A 17,423-nucleotide genomic window follows, 5' to 3' on the forward strand; every position below is an offset into this window, starting at 1 on the left:
TTAGATAATCAAGACAAAAAAAGAAAATGCATTATGGACCAGAGACTAACCTCCAAATCTGCATTGCCACCTAATTTCAAAATTATATAGTGGATAAAAATTATGTCACCTTATCCGACCATTCATTCGCCTACTAAACCAGATACTTCGGACGAATATATATATATATATATATATATATATATATATATATATATATATATATATATATATATATATATATATATATAAGAGGAATTAAACATATAAGAGCAATTACACATATAACACGTTCAAATATCTTACGTTAAAATTTTAGCCAAATTATTTAAAAAATAAAAAAACAATCAAAATTTAAATATGACCAAGTATCATATAAGAAATTACATTGGATTATTATATCTTTAATTATTTAAATAGTTTGGCGATAATTTTAATAAAGAGTTATATTAGTTGGCTAGTTAATATAATTTCCTCATATATATATAAGCAGTATGCCCCGCGTGCGCGTTACTGCATAATAATTAATATATGTTAGTCTGGAGAAAAAATATATAGAGATATGTCCAAAAATATTTAGGTTTGAAAAAAATGTATTTAAAGTTTTTTAGAGACATTTTTATCTTTTTGATAAAAAAAAATCGATACGAACACTACTTGTGTTTAGGGTCCACTCTCTTATATTTTCTTTAAAAAAAAAGTAAGAGTGTTCATTGTGAGTAGAGATGATTCCTCTAATTTATATATATTGCAAGCAGTATGCATCGGGCGTTGCTATAGAATAATTAATATATTTTAGTATGAATGAAGAAATATATCGAGAAATGTCTAGAAATATTTAAGTTTAAAAAATATGTATTCACAATTTTTTGGAGACATTATCTTTATTATAAAAAAGGTACGAATTAACAGTACTTGTGTTTACGGTCCAATCATTTTTTTTTTAAAAAGTGTTTCTTAAATAAAAGATTTTTTTGTGAGTAAATGAGATTCATCTACTTTATATATATAAGTTATAACAAACAGTACTTCATGCGCGTTGATGAAATAATTAATATAATTTAGTCTCAATGGAGAAATATATAGAAACATGTTTAGATATATCTAGGTTTTTAAAAAAAATATTTTAAGAAACAAAACACTGTTCGAGTAAAAGTCTTTCTTCTACTTTATATATAATATTACATATAGATACTTAATTATTATTTATACGGCACAGCGTAAGAATAATCGAGATTCTTAGCTTTGATGATTGTATGTTAATGTTAGAGGTTTTGTCTTACACGGTTACAGTGCAATTGACATTTGCTTTATCATCACCAAATTTATAAGTATTTTATATTATTGCTTAACATTTCTGGCTTAATCATCGTCAAGTATATAATTGTTTTGTCCACGAGACAAGGTTGCATAGCAAAATAATCCGTCTCTGAGCGTTTTCTGAATATTATGCTAAAAATACAAAATTTATTGTTTTTATTGAAAAGCTTTGATATGCAGATTTTTAAATTTAGTAATGAGTGTACTGTGTATCCAGCTTTGATATGTAATTTTCAACAATGCAATAACACCCAGCATTACTAACTGTCCAAAAATATTTAGATTATAAAAAATATGTATTTAAAGTTTTTTTAAAGATATTTTTATCTTTTTTATTAAAAAAATGTACGAATAAACACTGTTTGTGTTTATAGTCCAATCTCTTATTTTTTCTTTAAAAAAAATTATTTCTTAAAAAAAAAATTATAAAAAAAACAATATTCATTGAACAACGTTTTTGTGAGTAGAGTAGATTCATCTACTTTATATATATAGAGATATGTCTAGAAATATTTAGTTTTGAAAAAAGATGTATTTAAAGCTTTTAGGAGACGTTTTTATTTTTTGATAAAATTTTTAAAAAAAAAAACATCAGTCAGAATGAACACTTGTGTTTATAGTCTAATCTCTTATTTTTTTTAGGGCGGCGCAAAAAACCGGTAAAATCGTAAACCGGACCGAGCCATTGGTTTTTAGACCGTTGGTCCGGTTTTAAATGGTTTAAAATTTCACCGGTTCGGTTTAAACTTTTAAACGGTTCGGTCCGGTCTAAAAAGTCTAAACCGCGGTTTAGACCGGACCGGTTAGTATTTAAATAAAAAAAAATTAATAAAAAATATGTCTAAAGCGGTCCAGTCTAAAACGGTCCAAAAGAAAACCGGACCGGTTATTATTTAAGGAAAATATAAATAAAAATTATGCTAAAATAAAACGGTCCGGTTTAAAACGGTCTAACGGTCCGGTATAAAACGGTTTAAACCGGACCGGACCGTTTTAACCGGTTCGGTCCGGTCCGTTTTTTTTTTTTTATTTGGTCCCGTCTGGTTTAATTTTTTTTAAACTGTTTAAATCGGTTCGGTTTGATTTTTTGACCGATTTTAGATCGGATCGGACCGTGCACACCCTTAATTTTTTTCTTAAAAAAAGTTTTTCTAAAAAAAAGACGGTTTATTGAACAATATTTTGTGATTCGAAATCATTCTTCTACTTTATATATATAATATAATATAATATAATTGTTTATGTAAGAATAATCGAGATTCTTAGCTTTGATGATTGAATATTAATGTTAGAGGTGTTGTCTTACACGGTTACAGTGCCATTGACATTTGCTTTATCATCACCGAATTTATTAGTATTCTATATTATTGCTCAAGTATATAATCGTTTTGTCCACGAGACAAGGTTGCATAGTAAAATAATATGTGAGCGTCTTCTGAATATTATGCAAAAAATACAAAATTTATTGTTTTTTTTATTGAAAAACTTTTATATGCAAATTTTTTACACTTAGTAATGAGTGTATCCAGCTTTAATATGTAATTTTCAACAATGCAATAACACCCAGCAAGTAAAATAAAATAACGAGAAATCTAGTAAATAAAAAAAAATCGAACGATAACTAAAACGGTGTTGATTTCATTACAATAAATCAAATCTTGTATAAATTGAGACAAGGTAATAGCTAGTCAAGAAGATATGTGCATTATATAATACGAAGGGCATACTAGTTACTAGGAGAATATTTCTTCTTGGCGTTCATTATTATTATAAGTTCATTAGATAATACCCAGAAGATTTTTTTTAGGTAGAAATATATACAGAACTAGAAAATGAAATATGCTTTATTTTGTTTGCTAACATATCAAATGATTTTAACGAGTTTTTTTCTAATAATCTTTTACAAGAGGCGAATTTATTAGAATATTATATAGATTACGAATCTGAGGATAGACACCGTGAAATATTAATTAGGTTTATAAACCTTCATTTGAAAATAGAATTCTTGAAAATAACGTGTCATGATGTTTCTTCCTTTTGAAAATAGCTTGCTACAATAATTTAAGTGTAAGTTGACAGCACAAAACGTACATGCGTTTAAACATTACGTGTAATCTTCATGATCTGCGTCGCTAACATTATGATCAATGATCAGCTTTCATACAAGTTAATTATTTGGAGATATGTGATCTATCTGAAACTTGACGTTTCTTTATCAAGCACCAAGCGTCTAGGCCTTACTTAAACTGCGGGACTTGAATTGTATTTAAAAACAATAATAATTTTTAAAATAACACAAACACAGAATGAATACCAATTTAATTTACATATTAAATTTTATATTGAAGCCAAATAACAATTCTTCATTAAAATAAATTAATGAAGAGAGAGAGAGAGAGAGAGAGAGAGAGAGAGAGAGAGAGATTTAATGTTGTTTTTGCAACTAATAACCATGAATTAATTAGAATATTTGAAATATTTAAAAATTATAATAAGTAATATATTTTTATCAAATGAAATAAATGAGTGATAGCTAGTTTGATTTAGTGGTAATCATACATATACCTTGATTGAGAGATCAATTTAAGTTCCATGAATTACAAAAATGCATGCTCTTGTAAATTTATCATATATCATGTAATCTTAATCAGTCATTAGTGACACTTCTAAAAAAATGAGCTAAAGTCTCGTCTATGAGGTTATATAATTATTACTTTTACTATTATTAATAATAATAATAATAATACTTACTTTGCATTACGGATGCAATTTTTTTGTATTAAATGTATCCTTCATTCTAAAATTATTAGTTGAATATATGCCCGGAGCAGACTAGGGTTGAGGTTTTAAAGTCAAGGTTCAGGGCTTTGGCCTATTCCCTTGACCCGGCCGGACTATTTAAGGAGGGTCGATCCGCATTGAATATGTCATGTATCACACTAGATCAAACCCAAAAATAATCATCATCGTGTCTCATTTTCATTGATAAGAGATAAACGAAATAATAAATTATGCTTTGACATGGAAAATAGTCCGCCTCATTTCATCCTTGTTTTGATCACTATCATTATGTGCTAATACTTTCTACACTCGATAAACTTTTAACATAGATACACATGTTGCTTATTAACCTACACAAACCTAATAATAATAAAAAAAAATCAATTTTATTAAAATGGTTTGAAACAATATTCTACTGTCATAATAATGAGCATTAAAAATCGGTGTATGGGAAATTTTCTTGGTAAAGGATTGGTTGGGACTTTCTTGGAGGATCCCTGATTATGTTGGCCATGATTAAAAGCCCATGGACCGTTGAAGACACTGAATTAAAAGGCCCTTTAACTTCCATTTAGAGCCAGAAGAATACAGAAAGATCATTAATTATAAAAGAGAAAATTCCAAACCTATGATCATTTAAAATAAAAAAATTGACCAAAATTCATTAATTACTTCTAATTCAAAAACTATGAACAAATTTGACTATAAACGCAGTTGTTTGTTGACATGTTAACACAATATCTTTGACAAATTTGTCAATAAGTAGTCATAGTTTGTTAATTAGGAGAATTAATAGATTTTGGTCAAAAATTTATTAATGGTCAATAGTTTTGGTATAATCTCTTCTAATGCATGTTTAAACATTCACTAATCTTCTAAGAAAATCAATTTTCTGTGTAAATATTTAATTCAAATAATACAAAAGTTTGAAATAATTATTGTCCAACTATGACTAGTTTGCAATTTTGTTTATAAATTTAAAATATTTATTTGAAGCATTATGGCTAATTTTGGTTATTTATTTAGAAGTTTGATATTATTAAACATGTATTAGAATATATTTAAAGTATTTTTTGTATAATATTTAAACAAACTAAATTGTGGCAAGACCTCCTATCTACGTGACGTGATCTCTGCGAGAGGACGATAGTTCAATCTCTAGGAAGCGCAATATTAACGTTTGAAGATTAGATCTTGTACTTTATGCTTAAATGTTCAATGTAATTGATTATATGATGAAAAATTGAATTATTAAAAAAAAACAAACTAAATTGTAATTTTCATCATTTTGATATTACGTTTGAGTTGTCATTATCGAGTGTACCCCGTATCTCCTAATTTACGGGTAAATCATTTACGGATATGATAAATAGGAAAAGTCGGATAATAGTTTTTTTTTTTTTTTTAAAAACAAAAAGTCGAATAGTTGTTAATGACACGTAAACCCTTTATTCATAAGAGAAATTGCCTCATTTGCCACTAGAGAATTTGTAAAATAATCAAGATTTATCTTAATTGAGTGAAATAGCCAAAATGCGCTGTAAGTTGGTTTCAAAAAAATTTTTGAACCCAAGATTAATTTTTTTGAAGTGATAAATTGCTTATAATAATCGTCAAAAAATTTAATCCTGGCTGTCAAAAAAATTTTAAAAACGTAAATTTGGCTATTTTGCTGAAAAGTTGAAACCTTAGCTATTTTGCTAATGAATAAGTTTCAAATTGCTATTTTGTACCATTTTTCACATTATATATTAACATGCAAGAGGATGCTTCGTTGTAAAGACAAGTGATTCTTAACTTACTCGCTGCTGTCCAATGCTAGTAAAAAATTGTTTACTATTAATTTAGACGATAATGTCGCAAAAAAACAATACAAGGAAATAGCCTCCCACGTGACGCGTAACCTAAAATCTCAATCTATAATCGTTTTGACTATATGCATGCTCACAATAATACATATGTACAAGAAGAACTATATGCCCTGAATCCCAACTCCCAAACCTAATTCACTAAACATCATGTGGTGGCAAATCGGCCTTGGCTTTAACGGTCTCCATATTTAAGCAATCCTGGACCTGGACCAACACATGAAAAAGAAAACTTAGCCACCACATTCACACAACTAACTAAACCACGTCCCATAATGACATTTTTTTTCACCTACCCTCCACAATGGTGTTAGACCAAGACAAAGACGTGGAAGAAGACACGGACTCTCTAATGTCCTCGAAAGTCGGGTGAGACTTGAACCCGATTATCTGAGAAAAACTCGTCCACAAATCTCCGTTCCTAACTTTCTCCAACAAATACGCTCCCATGTCCTCATCGCCCTCCAAGTCTCCCACGACGCCCTCGCTCCCCTCCAAGATCTTCACGACTTGCCTCATAGTGGGCCTGGAAGCCGGGTCGGGGTACGCGCAAAGCAGGCCCAATTGCAAAACCCTCTCGGCGGTCTCGTTGTCGAATTCCCCTTTTGCCCTCAGGCCCTCGTCCACGGCCTCCAAGAGATTCCCTTTGCTCATGGTCTCCCAAACCCACTCCACCAATGGAGGCTTCCCATCCTCTATGGGACGCCGACCACACACGACCTCCAAAACCAAAGCTCCGAAGCCGAACACGTCGGACTGGGCCGAGACCCGCCCGTTTCGCACCACTTCCGGGGCTAGGTACCCGACCGTGCCCACCACCCGAGTTGTGGTCGCCACGTGGGCGTGCGAGTGGACCCTCGCGAGCCCGAAGTCCCCGAGCCTCCCGTTCATGTCCTTGTCGAGCAAAACGTTGCTCGCCTTGATGTCTCGGTGCAGCACTTGGGATTCCCACCCCTCGTGGAGGTACAACACTCCTCTCGCCACGTCCTTCAGTATCCTAATCCTGTCGTTAAAGGTGGCCGTTTTAACCGGTTAACATTAATTACACGATCAATAATATACATTTTGATCGGGTATTTCATTGTTAATCGTGATTATCCAACTACCACGAAAAAAAAATATATTAAAACTAACCATTACTTAGTTGATCGTTCTATAAAAAACTATGATTAACCAGTTATTTCGTAGTTAATCGTGATCAACCAATCACAACGAAAAAAAAAATAAGTAATTAGCTAACTAAAACGTTAGAAATAAGTGTCATTCCTGATTTGCACTTTCATTGAAATAAAATGGTGAGGTATTTACGTCAATTTACGCATATAAATACATGAACGTGAATGTGAAACTGTAAATACGATTATATAGCTAATGGACCCAAATAAATATGTTAAAACTAACCATTAAGTTCTAAAAAAAAAAACTGCAGTTAACCAGTTACTTCATCAGTAATCGTGATTAATCAACCACCATGAAAAAAAAATATTAAAATGAATGATTAATTAGCATTGTGACTAATCCGTTAAACCTTTTAACCATTTTGAGAAGTTAGTCTAAAATAGTTATTACCTATCGTGGAAGCCTAACTTTTGGGTCTCGTCGGAGTCGTGATAGACCCTCTTGTCGAGGCTTCCGTTGTCCATGTAGTCGTAGACGAGCACGAAGACGCCTTTGTCTCTCTTGCACCACCCTCTGAGCCCGACGAGGCTCCGGTGGCGGAGCCTCCCGAGGCTGGAGACCTCGGCCAGAAACTCCCTCGTCCCGTCGCTCCCTCGCGGCATCCTCTTCACGGCGACCTCGGCGCCGCCCTTGAGGACGCCCCGGTAGACCTTCCCGTTCCCGCCGGAGCCGATCACGTTCTTCTCCGAGAACCCCTGCGTGGCCTCCTCGACCTCGCGGTGGCTCATCCGGTGCGGCCAGTACTCCAGTTCCCACTCCTCCATCTCCGCCCTCTCCCTCGCGATTCGTCTGTGTCGTTTCGTCAAACACGTTGCGAGCAGTGCCGCGAGGACGACGATCACGGCGACGGAGACGGCGAAGACGGCGGCGAAAGCCGTGTTCTTGAAGATCGACTCTTTTGGGAGGACAAAGGATGGGAGATTCACGGTGAGCAAGCTCTCGCTTAACGAGAAATTGTCGTTGCTGAAACTCCAGGCTAAGATCTTGTGGCTCTGAATCAGTTGTCCAGTTGAGCTCGTGAACCCGACGAACATGTCGTCCATTAAGATATCGGATAAATCGCGGTTGTACCTGAGGAGAGGAAGCCTGGGCTTCCTCTCGCCGGCTACGGCCATGGCTACGGTCACGATCGAGTTGTTGTAGTCGATCCAGACCTGGTAATTCTCTCCGCTGTTGAGCTTCAGTCGCCGGAATTTGCTCTCCTCCTCCCAAACTCCGGCCTCGTGAGCCAGGACGGAGTTCAAGGAGTTCACGTCGATGCCGACGTGGTTGTCGTCGATGTCGACGAACTCCTGGTTCTTGAAAACGTCGAACTCGACTCCGAAGATGTGATTCTCTGGGCGGCCGTTATCGGTGCGGTTGATGAAGCCGAGATTCTGCGCCGACGGAGTTCCGGTGAAGCCGACGGCGGGGGCGAAGAGGAAGACGATTCCGTGGCCGGAGAGTACTCCGCGGCGGGGAGCCATGGCGAAGATGAAGGAGGTCGAGAATGGCAGAGAGGAATTGGAGCGCCTGGCGGGGATTTTGGTGGCGTAGAAGGCTCGGCCGATGGAGAAGTGGGAGTGGTTTGTTAGGGTTAGGGTTTTGTCGGCTGATTCCACGGTGGCGTTTCCGACGAGGCGGATTGGGTCGGTGGAGCTGAAGCCGTTGAATACGAAGTCGGTGGAGAGAGCCGTTTGGGTCAGAGACAACGCCGTGATTGCAAGAGCTAGTAACACCTGATTATTAGGTAAGCATGACTGGTTTTGGCGTCGTTTCTTCATCGTCAAGCAAAGAAACAGTGGACGCAGAGCCATAGAGCTAGTGGTGATGGGAAAGATGAGAGAGTTTCATTTTATGAATGAAACGAGTAGAAGAAGAGTTCTATTTGTATTTTGTATATGTGTTGGCAATACGGTGGCTTTTTTGAAAATTCTATTTGTTTGGTCAAATCACAAATGTTTGGGTTGGACTCTGTCTATTTTCTTTTTACACCATTTAATTTATTGATGAGAGATTGAATAAGGACCTCAAGGAATTTTTTTTAATAAATAAATAATAAAAAGAGAGATTTAACCCTTATGTATGTTTCCAAATTCCAACCCGAGAATAATATATATCTATTGTAAAAGAAATTATTTTTTGTTCCGGATATATAAAAAAAGATGCTAGGCATTCTCATTCGAGTTTGTAATAATCCTTTATCTTAATGTAACCAAGTTACTTTTATTTATTTTAATTTCTAATTTTTGTCACTGTTTTTATATATTAAGAGATCATATATTATTTCTGTTGTATTATTTTTCTTTTGTTAATGCCCTCTCTAAGAAAAAATTGTACATATAGTTAGTAACAAAAACTAGGTAACTTAAAATAGTTTCTCTCTCATCTCGCTTCCTCTAGGGTTTCAAAGGAAAACACAGTAGCCGTCACTCTTTCCCTGGGGCTAGGTACGGGCAGTGGCCTCTGCCGCTCGCCGTCGTACCTTCGGCTCTGGGGGTGGAGATATAAATAATGAAACGCCACCGGTGTGAGAGAGACCTATCGAAGCTTGACAGAGGAGAGACGGCGGGAGCTTGGCGAGGCGGCGTCGATCGCGGATCCTCGGTGGCGATGCCATGGCCGGCGGCGCCCATGCGTGGTGGGTTGTTGGCGTTCATGGTGTGGGGCTACTCTTCGGTGACAGAGCGGCGACAATCTTTGGTGACGGAGCTACGGCGTGTCTCCCCGGAGTCGGTGCGGCGACAATCTTCGGTGACGGAGCTGCGGCGTGTCTCCCCGGAGTCGGTGCGGCGACGATCCTCGGTGACGGAGCTGTGGCGTGCCTCCCCGGAGCCGGTGACGGTGCGGCGCGGTTCCTCGACGACGGTTTCTGCGAGGCAAAGGTTCATGTCGAAGGGGACAGAGCGGTATGGTGCAGCGGCTACTACGCTGTGGAGTGGCTCCTCGGCTATGGAGTTTCTGCGGCGTGGTCCCGACGATGCAGTGGCGTGGTTCCTCGACAACGGGGACGATGAAGCGAGGCTCTTCGGTGTAGGCTATCGATCTCTGGTGGCGGTTTTAAATTTTATTTTGTTTTTTTTCGCTTTAAAAATATTTGAGACTCGTTTATTTTGTTACAGCATTTTGTCTGTTTTGGTTTGTTTTGGGGGCCGATTAGCCGTCGTCCACTATCCCATTGTGGATTTCCTGTTAGGTTTTAATCTATGCAGGTTGAAGAGCCACCATTTTCGTGGTTATCGGACCAAGTTTGGTTGGATTTTTCCATCGCCAATCTTTGGGTTTTTTAACGAACCTCTTGTGTGCTCTATTGGTGCTTGTAATTCTTCCCGTTGTTGGAAGTTTGCACATATCGTTCTCTTACCGGATTTTAGTGTTAGATTCACCTCGACTTAGGTCTTGGTAATCCATGTACTATGGTGTTTTCTCCTGTATTGATGAGTTTTTTATCCAATTTTAATGGAAAATCCTTACTATTCAAAAAAAAAAAAATTGTACATTAGTAATTTATTTTATTTTTTATGAAGATGTAAGCAGAATTGGTACTTACTAAAACATAATTATTCTTCCTACTAATATTGAAATTTGAATAAGCATTTAATATTACGGATGCTGACTTGAATTTTGTGCTATAAACTTATATATAATAACAAAAATTATTGTTTCTCAAAATAAAAAAATTATAGGTGGGAGATAATGTTGAATAGACGGGTAACGGGTTACTAGCTGTGATGGGACCCAATTACAACACCACCGCAGCCAATATAATAAATATAAAATATAAAAGTAAACATTTGCTTGTTTTACACCCAATCCTCATCAACCGTATATGCCCCCCGCTTTCCCATATTCAATTTAGGGATCGAATTAGCATATATACAGTATTTATGAGAAAATAAAAAGAATAAATAATACTTTTGCCTTCTATATTTTGTCACATTTTTCAAATTAATACACGAATTCTAAAACCGATTTTTTTTTTCAATGCCTTAACTTTATTTTTTAATCGTTTAGTCCTTCCGTCAAGTTTTTTGCCTAACTATCAGTTAAGTGTGACATGTGCTTGTCACATGATACTTAAATGAAAGGTAAATTTGTAAGCTTGTAAAATAATTTCAGATAAATTAAAATGAAATGAGATAAAAAAAATTAAAATATTAGATAAAAAAAATAAAAAAATCTTTTTCCCTCTCTCTTTAGCCTAGAGTGACCGTGGTGGCAAGCATTGAATTACCTTCAAACTTATCAAACTCAACTTGCCTTTAGGTATCTAATCTAGAAAATTTGATAAATTCAAATTACATGGTAGAAACTAATAGATCGGGAAGCTAGTCGTGTCTCTACATGTGGAATAACGAAGCTAATAGTTGTAGAAAATGGCCGACGATGCTTAGAGAAAACAATGGAGCCAACACCGACAACGCCGACCAGATCGTGAGCAAACGATTTTACACATTTCTAATTTCTCGATCTTTCACAAAACAATATACACATAGAAATTCCTAAGTTCATAAGAGACTTTCCGAATCTCAATCTAATCTTTGACCTCGTCTCTTGAACCGAGACTCTGTTTTGAAGGAGCCTCCATCAGAACTATCCAGTATTGTTTTTCCGACAAAGAACTTGTCGAATCGTGGTTGATGACGTGGCGAGAGTGACACAATGAGTGAGAGAAGAAGAGAAGACGACAGAGAAGAAGAAGAAGAAGAAGAAGGAAGAAGAAGAAGAAGAAGAAGAGAGATTGAGTGGATTCACATTCGTCGAAAATGGTTCGAAAGTGATTCTTGAAGCGAGGGATTTCTATTCATGAATATCTCGACGCTTGTCACTTCTGTTGATCTTGATGCCCTCCGAATGTCGCGGTTGAGCGTTGCCACTGCCTGGTGAGTGATTATGAGATCGTCGAGAATCTCTCTGCGATGAGGAGTCTGGAGACGACTAGATTGACGAGGAAGAAGAAGACGTGGTGGAGGTCCACGATACCGACCACAACCAAAGCAAAAAAGCCTTAATTTTTTTTTTTTTTTTGGGTACAGGTGAAGGTGAAGATGAAGAAGGCGCGAGAGAGAGATTGTGAGAAAAATCATAAATTATTTTTTTTAAAATATAATAGATGACAAGGGCAAAATAATAATTTTTTTTTAAAAGTATCACGTGTTGAATACATCAATATTTATCAGAATTTTCGACGAAAAAATTGACGGATGGATCAAATATAAATATATATATTAAAACATGGAAAAAAATCGTTTTGAGAGTTCGTGTATTAACTTGAAAAAAGTGGCAAAATACAAGTGGCAAAAATGTCATTTATTCAAACAAAAATTTGTTTAACCATTGTTTTAAAATCCCAAAAGGATTAGATTGTTTTATGATAGAGTAATTTAATTACTAAAAATATTGTATGCTAGAGTAATTTTGGTTTTGGCTAGAGTAGAAAATTCTGGAAATTAAGGAGCTGGATTCCAAAAATTTTGAAATTAGAAATTATTGGTTGAAATCGAAATTTATATTGTAGGATTAATAACAAACAAGTTGCTTTCTTTGGCATTTGATATGGATCTAGATTTTAAATTTAGGAGGGGATAGAGTGAATTTTTGTTCAAGGGTGACTATTTTATAAATTTTCAAGGTAAGAATAAGAAAAATAAACAATGATTTGGGTAAATAATATAATTTTTTTTTCTATGAAGATTTATGCCTGAACCTTAACGAGCTCTATCCTTGCGGTTACGATCGCAAGTCAATCTCTTTTCTTATGTGTGAAAGCATTTTGTTCTTTATCTTTGATTTTATTGGCTGTGATATAATCAGTACAAGCTGATAACCATCGAGTTTATGACCTCCTGCAATTTTTGGTGGGATAATAATCGGCCTCGTGACTTTGGAATGTTATTTTACATGTCCATGACGAGTTGATCAAATTGGTCGGTTAGGGTTAATTACCATTGTAACAAACAAAAACTCTAATTGAGACAAAGCCACTCAGAGCACAGCTTAAAATCACCGTTCAAAAAGTCATACAACAACCGTTTATTTGATAAATGTATGATTTAATATGTAAATAAATATTACCATATAACTGTTTCCAGCTGATAAAACGAAATTACGAAACTCTTGTCGCTACGTACTGTCGTGTTCTTGGATGTCAACGCTTCACGTGATGAACTGTAGTTACCATTCATTACCAAACTAACCATTTTCTGGTAGATAAACAAAAAAGACGCCTTTTGGATATAATTCAATTATTCAAAGCATTTTTCCCCTTAAAAAAAGGAATATCTGCATGTTTCGCTTTCTGAACATTAATGTCTATTGAAAATAATGTCTAATACGATTAAGATTTCTTTGGTCAGAGAAATTATTCCAGCCACTTTTTCTTTCGACTAAGTTTTTTTTAATGTAAAAATCAGAATCGACAATAGTTTTTTTTATTCAAATATTTGTTGCAGTTAATCAATTCTCTATCTCTTTTTAAAGATCTAATTCAAGTTTTATTTTATTAAAAAATAGTTCACTAAGCCGAAGTAAATTAATTAACTTAATCAGATTAATTAATTTACTTTAGCTTGGAATACTATTTTTCGAAGTAAATTAAATTAACTTAACCAGTTAATTAATTTACTTCGGACTGGTGTGTTATTTTCTTAATAAAATAAAATTTTGGCTTTTTTTTAAAAAAGAGGGTAAATTATTAGACTACTGATCTAATTGCCATTTTTATTTCATTTTATTTTTTTCAATGATTTCGCAAGAAAGGGTTTTATATATAAAAATTGCCTCATGGATGATATCAAATGATGTCACACGAGCGATTCATTTATAAAGTTCGTTTGAAAAAAAAAACGAATTAAGAGAGTCAGATTACAAACCAAATTAGAAATCATAATATATTTGGGCTGTTTGACAGAGCTTATAAAGCATGTATATGGCTTATTATAAAAGTTTAACTGTTTTTTCCTGTTTGATAAAAAATCCGACAAAGCTTGTCCCAAGTGGTGATGGAGTCGGCAAGCAAGGATTGGAGCCAACTCTTCGCTCGATCGTGAAGTGAGAATGAGAGGAGGAGCAGTCAAATTGCTTCATCCGAAATGTTATGGATGCGAATGGTATCGCACATCTCGTTGAAGTTGGCGATGTGCTCGTTTAGGTCTGCATTCGATGCTCCTTAGAATTGATTCAATTAAATTATTTGGATCGTCCCCATATTGATCTCATAGCTCTTATCTCCCCCGATGGCTGGCCTCCAAATCGCGGAACGGTATCCTTAGATCGTGGGCATGACGCAGTCGATGAGCCGTTTTTCAGCCTCGTCCCCCATGATCGCTAGCTTTCTCTCCTTCTGATTTCTTTTACAAGTTTTTTTATTTATTATTTTGTTGTCGATCGAAAGAAGGCTCATGTCACCGTCTTTTTGCATAAACCTTCAAAACAATGAAAGCAGACACAAAAAAGAAAAGTGATTAAAAAAAATAAAAAGAGTTCAAATTGAAAACTAGCTAATCTAAAAACGGTTGAAGATAAGTCTCCCACAACAGCGCCAAAAACTTGTTGCGATATTTTTGTATGCAAGTGCACGTAGTCGCTCAAGTAGTAAAATTCGTAAAACAAGTCGATCCCACGAGGACTATGCTTAACCGATTATTTAAACCAACCAGCAACGAATTAAACTCAAATAAACAAAGATGATTATTATATAAAATGATGAACTAAACTAAAGCACAAAGTAAATACGGGTGAATGGGTGAGTAGAAGGCAAGGACAACGACTTCACTAAACTCTCATATGGCCAGGATTCCTAGAATTACGCACGATTTATCAGTTATGTGTGTTCAATAGTCACACTCATGTAATATTATCGTTAAATCTCTCTTGGGCATCTAACATCCTATCTCAATACCGGACTTTCATCTCTCGATCTCAAATCCTAAAACTACGACAAGCATTAAAATCAAGAGTGTTCACATGATTCTATAGCAGTCCTAGCTATCTCTAGCCTTGGAATGTACTACAATAATCTAATTCTTATGTACGATCAACTTAATATTTCCCAAGCATCAAGTCCTTCCTAAAAATCATGAATGAGGTTGCGATTCTCTCACAAGCATTACACATGGAATTGAATACAGTGATAGAGAAAAAGAACATGAAAAATACTTCAACCAGATAAACATGAATCCACAATCATAATTGATAAAAGCTAAGTCATCACCATTAAGGGGTTCAGTTCATAACGTCGAGAGTAACATAAACACGAAATAAACTAAAACAAATTATAAAAACCATAACAAAATAAATAAATATCAACGGGAGTTCCAAGGAATAGAGATAGAAGGAAAAACGCTGAATTCGCGGTTGTCAATCGCGACAAACGATGGTCTTCTTCTCTAGTTGCCTATTCTCTCACAACTAACCAAACCTAAGAAAATCTAAAATAAAGACAAAAGTGTTTTTTTAGGTTACAAGAGCTGATTATATAGGTTGAGAGCCTATTTTCGGAGCCATGCGAGCCTTTAAATGAGATCCAATGACCCACATTCGCTCAAAAACAAGAATAAACTCTTTAGAATTCGTCGTCGCGCCGCGGTGAATGCTGGGAATTTTTGCGCTTTGTTCCGAGGTTTCATACCGTTTGACCAGCTTTGCATTTCTCGTAACTCTTCATTTTAGCTCCGTTTCTACTCTCGTTTTCTTCTAAATGACTCCCACTACGTCACAAAGCTCAATTAAGCACCCAAAAACCTGAAACTCACTCTGAAAACACCAAATAACTTCAAATACACTTGAGAACTCGTCAAATTCATGCTCGAAATGATAGATTTATAAGTATAAAACGCACTCATCAGCAAGACATTTAAAAGCAAGGTATTTGCACGTATAAAACGCACTCATCATACATTTAAAAGCAAGGCATTTAAAATAGTCAAATGTACTATGTAGTTTTTTAAAAATTCTAATTAATCCCTTAAAGGACTATGTTGAAGTTTGACAAACATTATCCATTAACACAAGATTTACAAAGCACAATCGATATAGAGCAAACAAAAATGTGGCTGAGCTAGTTGCTTAGTCAAGGACCATATAATAATGAAATCGGGAAATGCGAGCAACAAAATCGGATTAGCACAAGGTTTATACTTTATAGCACATATAGTGAGATTGCTTCTATCTATTTAGTACACTAGTATTGTATTAAGCATACTTACTGATTGCAAAACGCGTACGAGACTTTAGAGCAGAGAAAAAGTCAAGAGGATAATTAATTAATTTGACGTACTTGGTTTTGATTTTTATCGTTCTATAAGTCAAGCACCAAAGCGAGACAGTGGCACGTTTGGTACATTGCAAATTGTTTACATTATCAAAATTATTATTATTTAATTGAAATAAATAATTTATCGAACTTTATTCAATTTAATAAATTAAATGAACTGGAAACTATGAATGCCAGTCTTTTGAATTTCATAATGTGTTGAATATTCAAAATTTGACCTTATGAATCAAATAAATTATTTGTTCCTACAACTTTAGATATCATATTTTCACACACAAAATAAATTTTGGATGTTATATTTTGCTATTCGAATATGACTTTAGAAGTAATTATATTTATTTGTTATGAAAAAGTTATCGATAATGTTTTATTTTTCAATGATCAGCTATATAAATAATCATATATCATATTAAGGTAATATAATTATCAGATTTGTTAACAGTTGACCATTCTATACCGGGTATATTAAAATAATAGCCAAACTATGGATTTATTAGGCATATAGCCAATATTAAATTAGACTCCCTAAAACACCCTTTTCCATTTTCACGCCTCTCGCCCATGTTTAATACACTCTCTACAACTTTCTCATATCAGCCTCTCGTTTCTCGTTCTCGGAAAAGAATATCCGTCCTTCCATTGATGTGCCTCGGAACAAGAAATCACCGGCAGAGGAGCAAAATATCGCCGGCATCGAAGAGCACGAAGTTTAGCGAGCAAAAAGGCGTGATTCATCTCTTCCGATCAGTGTTCGTATAAATCGTCGGAATTGGGATTTTCTTCAGACATCTTCGATCAAGAATTGCAATGGCAGAGTGGAAGTTTGGCGTCGCACTATACCAATTGAGATCGTACTCTCTGGTCCAGAAGCTTCCGGCGATGGCGGTGCTCACGGATCTCGGCGCGTGCGAGCCGCGGTCGTCGCGCAGTAGATCGCCGACGTGGTCGCGGCGGAGGGAGACAACCTAGGCCTGGCTCTCCTCCTTCCGGTTGCTCCGGCGATAGGCTGGGTTCTGTATAACATCTTTCAGCCGACGCTGAGG

At 35.4% G+C, this 17,423-nt stretch overlaps 1 protein-coding gene across 2 annotated transcripts; it reads right to left on the reverse strand.

The window, feature by feature from the left end:
* Positions 1 to 5,859: 5,859 nt before the first annotated feature.
* On the reverse strand, positions 5,860 to 8,980 carry LOC149385946 (Concanavalin A-like lectin protein kinase family protein). 2 transcript variants are annotated; one of them, XM_089626862.1, is made up of 3 exons: positions 7,518 to 8,978; positions 6,245 to 6,951; positions 5,860 to 6,155 (listed from the first exon to the last, which is right to left on the reverse strand). In XM_089626862.1, the coding sequence occupies exons 1-3, from the start codon at positions 8,921 to 8,923 to the stop codon at positions 6,124 to 6,126; spliced, it is 2,145 nt and encodes a 714-aa protein (XP_089482988.1). In that variant the 5' UTR covers positions 8,924 to 8,978; the 3' UTR covers positions 5,860 to 6,123. The 2 variants fall into 2 exon arrangements, with proteins under 2 accessions (XP_089482988.1, XP_089482989.1); XM_089626863.1 differs by lacking the exon at positions 5,860 to 6,155 and having other exon boundaries at positions 6,237 to 6,951; positions 7,518 to 8,980.
* Positions 8,981 to 17,423: the final 8,443 nt, after the last annotated feature.

The sequence above is a fragment of the Urtica dioica genome, chromosome 9 (assembly GCF_054948205.1).
Source record: "Urtica dioica subsp. dioica isolate 48M chromosome 9, U.dioica_male_clone48M_v1_H2, whole genome shotgun sequence".
NCBI lineage: Eukaryota > Viridiplantae > Streptophyta > Magnoliopsida > Rosales > Urticaceae > Urtica > Urtica dioica.

Excerpts from the sequence above, each read along its gene's own strand:
- LOC149385946 (XM_089626862.1), bottom strand. The coding sequence starts at position 8,923 with ATGGCTCTGCGTCCACTGTTTCTTTGCTTGACGATGAAGAAACGACGC. Across the intron at positions 6,952-7,517 it reads AAGTTAGGCTTCCACGATAG|GATTAGGATACTGAAGGACG; the intron begins GTAATAACTATT and ends CTTTAACGACAG. Across the intron at positions 6,156-6,244 it reads GTCTAACACCATTGTGGAGG|GTCCAGGATTGCTTAAATAT; the intron begins GTAGGTGAAAAA and ends GTGTTGGTCCAG.